General features: G+C 36.4%; 1 protein-coding gene across 1 annotated transcript; it reads right to left on the reverse strand.

Moving 5' to 3' along the window:
• Positions 1-1,136: 1,136 nt before the first annotated feature.
• On the reverse strand, positions 1,137-6,269 carry LOC122273059 (long-chain-fatty-acid--CoA ligase 5-like). The gene is made up of 3 exons (XM_043057113.2): positions 6,102-6,269; positions 5,231-5,298; positions 1,137-1,383 (listed from the first exon to the last, which is right to left on the reverse strand). The coding sequence occupies exons 1-3, from the start codon at positions 6,228-6,230 to the stop codon at positions 1,152-1,154; spliced, it is 429 nt and encodes a 142-aa protein (XP_042913047.1). The 5' UTR covers positions 6,231-6,269; the 3' UTR covers positions 1,137-1,151.
• Between the last annotated feature and the right edge of the window lie 213 nt (positions 6,270-6,482).

The following is a 6,482-nucleotide window of genomic DNA, read 5'->3' on the forward strand; positions in this document are numbered from 1 at the left end:
GTTAGCTAACGCCATCTGTTAACATGAAGACTCAGCACCCGCGTAACTTTTCGCGTGCTTTAACGCGTTCCTTTAGACCCCATACTACTATACGAAAATTACACGCTTAGTACACTCAACTACCTCTCTAAGTTTACCTCGTGGTTTTCTTCTTTCTTCTTTTGTTTGTTGAGCTTCGCACCTGGGCAGCACAGCGGCCCCTTATCCCATCCATCATGTTTTTTAAAATAGTTATGGTAGGAATTCATGAGGTCAGCAGTCTATGTGGTGACTGATTTGTCTCGTGATCGTGCTATCACGCTGCATATACACCGAAGAGCCATTACATTACGACCACCCTACTTATAACATGTAGGACCACCTTTAGTCCTGAAAATTGCTAGCACCCGCCGTGCATTGATGCTAAAAGGTGCTGATAGGTAGTCTGAGGTATCTGGTACCAAGCGCTCACCAGCTGGTCTTGCAATTTCCTCACATTGCAAGGGGGGTAATGTGGCAGCACGAATTTGATTTTCCAAGTAGGTATCTCTTGATTGACAATAAAAGATTGGCGGGGTAATCATTATTTCCACAGAACAGAAATGTTATTCTTTTTTTTTGAATATTAAGTAAAGGCACACATCTTCAGGCTAACATTACAAAAAAAATCTTATTTTCTTATTGAAAACCTTGTTTTTAAACTTTCTTTTCCTAATAAGGGTAAGGTTCTCAAACGCAACATTTTTTGATGATGAGTGTTCATTTATCTCGCCAACCAAGACTTTTATAATAATAAAAGAATTATATATTTGCCACTTCAAAAAAGACAAAAAACATGATACAATTATGATCATAAAATCTGAGATAAACCTTGTTTTTTTAACTATTCTTTCTTACATTACATGATTATTGCAAAAACCTTAATTTTAATGAAACAAGAAAAAAGAAATAAAAAAAGATGGAGCTGTCAATCTTGATTTAATTTCAGCAGGTTTTCTAAGCCTCGTTTTGTCAAGATAGATTCAATCTCGATATAAATTGGCAGGTTGTGCAAGCTTAATTCGAATTTCAAAACCTTGTTAGGGTTTTGTGAAAAAGGTTTCTGCTGGCATTAAAACCAACTTTACACTGTTATCTAGATGAAGAATTAAGAATAGTATGAACCACAACTTTTAAATAGCTTCACAGTTGCTGCAATAATAAGATTCAAGTTTTTTGAAGTTTACACAAGGGTTATTGTTCACACAAGTGCTTACTTGGCAGTTTAAGACTTGGCGATAAAATCGAAGAACAGTCTCTGATATGGGTGCTGCTGCGGAAAGAATGGCTTTTATGTTTCCCCCTAGACTTTCAGCGAAACCTTTACATATTTCTGGAGTCCAGAGCTCTTCTATACCTCTAGATCTGAAATAAGGATAGATTCAGCTCCAATTAAAACTAATTAACTTTGTTAAAATAAAATAGGAAATTGGCAATTTTTAGTTCCTAAATCCAGTTGGATACTTGCAAGCGGTGTGGGTCAGCCAATCAGGTTCGACACACACGGGTGATGTCATCTGCAGGTATCCAATTAAATCTTATCCGAAAATTGATTCAGCGTGATAGTTAACTCAAACGAGGCCGGGATAGCCTTGTTGGCAGGACGCTGGACTCCCGTTCATAAGAAAGGGAGTTTGAATTCAGCCGACCGAAGACTCCCCGTGTTGTCAGTGGTGACTGATGCACGCTAAATCTGTAGGGTTGCTAATTCCTCCACGTTCCCAAAACAAATTAAACCTCTCGGGGTACTGAATTGGAGATTAATCGTTCTCTAGTTCAAGTCCAAATTACGATCTGTGGAGGAATGAATGGATGCATAAACGGTACCGCCCTGTAAATAGGTGTGACGTATGGGTGGGAAGTCGAATTATTGGCCATAGATGGCGCCACTGGAAGACATGAACAATCGCACCGTTTGCCTTAATGGCCTACGACAACAACAGCAACATTAACTCAAACCTTAAAGCTGAGACATATACATGCCACGCACAACCACGTCATTAGACACAATCATGTGATTATTTTCAAGTGCCCAATTAGATGGGTTGTTCATTTTTTTATTGAGGGCGTTGAATTTATTTTTAGGGGTAAAATTACTATGGTTTTCTTCCTCGTGAAACCCGTGCTCGCAATGGCTTCAATCGCAAAGTTCTTTACGAATGAAATTTTACCCTTGAAATTTACCCGAGAATTCGAGAACGTCCTATTGGTTCAGTCTAATAATAATTGACTACAGAATCGAGCTTAAAGTAATTTTATATTATACGATTTGTCAAATTTATTAATGTTCTTTTATCATAATTAATTACTAAATCACTGCAGTAATAGTCCATGCTAGAGCATGGCCTCTCTAGCAATTTTACTTTGAAGTAGTCTGTTGCGCGCGTGCTTTAGTATTCCTACTCGTCATTCTCAAAAGTGTTTCTCGAATCTATTTCGCCAAGTAAAATAAAACAGCCACAGTTTAAGTGCTGTTACTCTTAAGGCAAATTTATAGTTTTAAATTTCATATACCGTAAGGAATCATTTAAATTTTAGAATGGGAAAGCAGCTTAAATATTTTAATACTTATTAAACACTTAACTTACAAATTGTTAATTTGGCGTGATTTTTCAACCTATGAGAAAATTACCAAAATCAATAAGTAATTCCTAAATTTTTATGAGTCAGGTAATGCAGCAATAGAGTGGTGGCTCAGGTGGCTCAGGAGATAGAGCGTTCACCTTCCAATGAGGTAAACCGGGTTCGAATCTCAACAATGATTAGTCAATACGAATTACACACTCGGCTTGCACCGACCACAGTGCTGACGTATCCTCAGTGGTAGACGAATCATGGGATGGTGTCCCCATGCCATCAGGCTAACGGTCGGAGTTTCTTGTGGTATTCCTCGCCATGTAACGCAAATGTGGGTTTGTTCCATCTAAAAGTCCTCCACGAAGGCAAAATTTCTCTCAATACTTGAGCCAGGAGTTCTCTCGTCTCCTGGATTGGGTTCAAAACTACATGGCTATGGAGTTGAACATTGGTAGTCGTAATCCTAAAATTGGGTAGTCTGTTCAACGACGGTTTTATAATGTAAAATAGAGTGGTATTTTAAATGTTAAAAATATTAGATCCCAAACGCTTTGATTTTCACAAAAGTGTGTCTTTTCTTCATATTGACATTTTGCGCCCCTTTTTTGGGCCTTTGGTGGAGAGCACTGGCTAAAGTTAGGATAAACGTGTCGTAACAATTATAAAGTACTGCTGCAATTTCACAGTAATGTAAAAGCTTACAGTAAGAGAAAAACGTTATTTACGGTCACGGCAGGGCCTCAACTGCTTGAGGTCCTCCTCGACAGCGTTCATCCATATATTCTTGGGTCATATACCCTTTCGTTAATCCTCGCATCTTTCTTTAAAGATCTTCTTGTGCCGCGATGGCTAAGGGGATAGAGCGTTCGCCTTCCAATGAGGCAANAATTGGTAAGTACATATTCAACACCACAGTGCTGACTTGAAATATCCTCAGTGGTAGATGGATCATGGGTTAGAGTCCTTTTGCAGTCAGGCTACCCGTGGGAGATTCTCGTGGTCTTCCTCTCCATGTAACGCAAATGAGGGTTAGCTCTATCAAAAAGTCGCAAATTTCTCCCAATACTCGATCCAGGAGTTCCCTTGTCTTTTCGATAGGGTTCAAAATTACAAGGCTACGGAGTGGAACATTAGTAGTCGTAAACCCAAAATTGGGTCGGCTGTTCNGCTGTTGAACGACGGCCATAAAATAAAATAAAAATCTTCTTTGTGCATTTATTCCTTTTCTTTACAATCCCAAACCATTGGATTTTTTATGACTTTAGAAAGTTTATTATTTATTCTTTTATTGTAATCAATTCTGTTTTTCTTAATTTTTTTAATTAGAAATTTTTTTAATATACTAATTTTTATTTTTTTAAATACAAGAGAGATTTAGACTTTTGCCTACGGCTGGTACAATAAGTGGACCAGAATGGCTTCATCATACTAAGCGCCGTAACCAAATAGTTAATACAGGCCCCTTGCCAGATTATTAGACTCACTATAAGATTGTATGTAAAATCTTAATTATCATGCGATACTATACAGCTTTATTATTTTTACGCTACTGAAACCTTTTTGCACTTGCTTACGTTCGTGTATAAATTGGTTAAATTAGACGATGTATAGTATAAATTGACGATTTCATAAATTAGACGATATATTATATAAATATATAAACACTCCATTACAAATTGTTAATTTGACGTAATTTTTCAACCTATGAGAAAATTACCAAAATCAATAAGTAATTCCTAAATTTTTATGAGTCAGGTAATGCAGCAATAGAGTGGCACTACCCGAGGTGGCCCAGGAGATAGAGCGTTCACCTTCCAATGAGGTGAACCGGGTTCGAATCTCAACAATGGTTAGTCAATACGAATTACACACTCGGCTTGCACCGACCACAGTGCTGAGGTATCCTCAGTGGTAGACGAATCATGGGCTAGAGTCCCCATGCCATCAGGCTAACGGTCGGAGTTTCTTGTGGTCTTCCTCTCCATGTAACGCAAATGTGGGTTTGTTGCATCTAAAAGTCTTCCACGAAGGCAAAATTTCTCTCAATACTTGAGCCAGGAGTTCTCTCGTCTCCTGGATTGGGTTCAAAACTACATGGCTAATGGAGTTAAGACAGAGCTGAAACACGCTGTTGATAAAATCAGGAATAACAAAGCTTCAGGCTACGACGGCATACCGCCGGAAGTCTTTAAGGCAATCTATATATTAGCACCAGACTGGATGCTAGGGATCTTTAATAAATGTCAAGAACTCTGCTACTTCCCAAGCTTTTGGAAAATAGCAAAACTAATTCTGATTCCGAAGATATGGAAAAATTTAGATTAACCTGACGGTTATAGACCAATTTCTCTACTCCCGGTTTGGGGGAAGATTTTGGATAGGTTGATCACTTCCAGACTCTCGTACTTTTTGGAATCGAACAGTTTACTCCATGAAGAACAACATGGCTTCAGAAAGCATAGGGCCACAAGTGCGTCCGATAATTTGTACAGGGATTGTAAATATACTATATATATTTTTTAATTTTACACTTGGATTTTAAGTAAATATTTTGAATTTTAAGTTAAAAATTTAAATTTTGCATATAAATAAATCGTAAATACATTTTTCAATCATTTCATCTTAAATTCATTACTTTTTCATTCCATGTCTATTGCTTACAACATTCATCTTCATCATTTCTTTACTAAGTTTTGCTTGAGTCTGTAAAAAGTGAATAAGTCAGTACTGATTTTTCGGTATATTTTTACAAGATGACTTATTGTATGCAAAACAGAAATAGTTAACAAATGCATTTTCTCTGTTAGAAGAAAGATGATGCTTTTGAACAAGTGAAAAACTCAATTTATGAAAAGTTAATTTATGAAATAAGGAACAATTACGATAATAAATAAATAAATTTCGGGTGTTTTTTACTTCATACTTACTGGAAAACATTTTTTAAACTTTCTTTAAAAAATACCTAAAAATTGTAATGTGCAGACATTTTTTATTTCATTTTTATGACGAGTGCGTATTGTATAACGCCCCGTATAAAATCTTTTTTAAAACTTTAATTGAATTTCACCATGCGTTGTTTTAAATGTTTTGATAGTTAACGTCCACGAAAGCTTTGTAATCGATTATTGGTGAAGATATTAGGTTCATCCTTAATGATGACCTGAATTCGATTCTGGCACAAGCACGCATTTCACTTCTACAATCAAAACGCAGATGGTAGTAATTACTCGGTTTCCGCACCACGCTCCCTAACTATTCATCTCTGTGTGAACCTTTCCTATTTTGGAAGCATTGCATTTTACTTACATGTTCAGTAAGACATGTAAGTAAAAAGCTTTCAGACGCACATCACAGGGAATCGAACCTTGGTTCGAACCGTGGTAGGCAAAGAGTAAGTTGTTTCAAAAGTTGTATCGTCTAAATATGCAATGCCATTAATAAAATATGCACAGTGGCTAAAGTGCTGTAAGTAAAAAATCATATGTACATAAATACTTTCGTATTACCATATCATAGAGCTTGTTCAACATTCTAGGTACCGCTGGCCAAAAAGTGGGTTTTAAAACTTTCATATCGTCTAAAAGTGAATTAACATCGCCAGAGTAGAAACCTATGCTTGCACCTACCGTAAACATTACAGCCTAAAAAGGAAAAAGTATTAAAACTATTTAGTAGTAACTCTTTTTACAATTCTATGAAAAATGTAGAATTTTTATGTAGTTTTTATTTAAGGAAATTTCAAAAATTCTCTTGAGTTCTCTTTTCTATTTGATCAGAGAGAAAGAAGAATTACAGAGGATTTTATTTTTTTAGAATGTTTTCAAAGTCTGCCTCGATATGAAGTCTCCCGATAATACTTTTCCCTCTATAACGCTATTCTTAATCAG

The sequence above is a fragment of the Parasteatoda tepidariorum genome, unplaced genomic scaffold, assembly GCF_043381705.1.
Source record: "Parasteatoda tepidariorum isolate YZ-2023 unplaced genomic scaffold, CAS_Ptep_4.0 HiC_scaffold_2107, whole genome shotgun sequence".
Classification (NCBI taxonomy): Eukaryota; Metazoa; Arthropoda; class Arachnida; order Araneae; family Theridiidae; genus Parasteatoda; species Parasteatoda tepidariorum.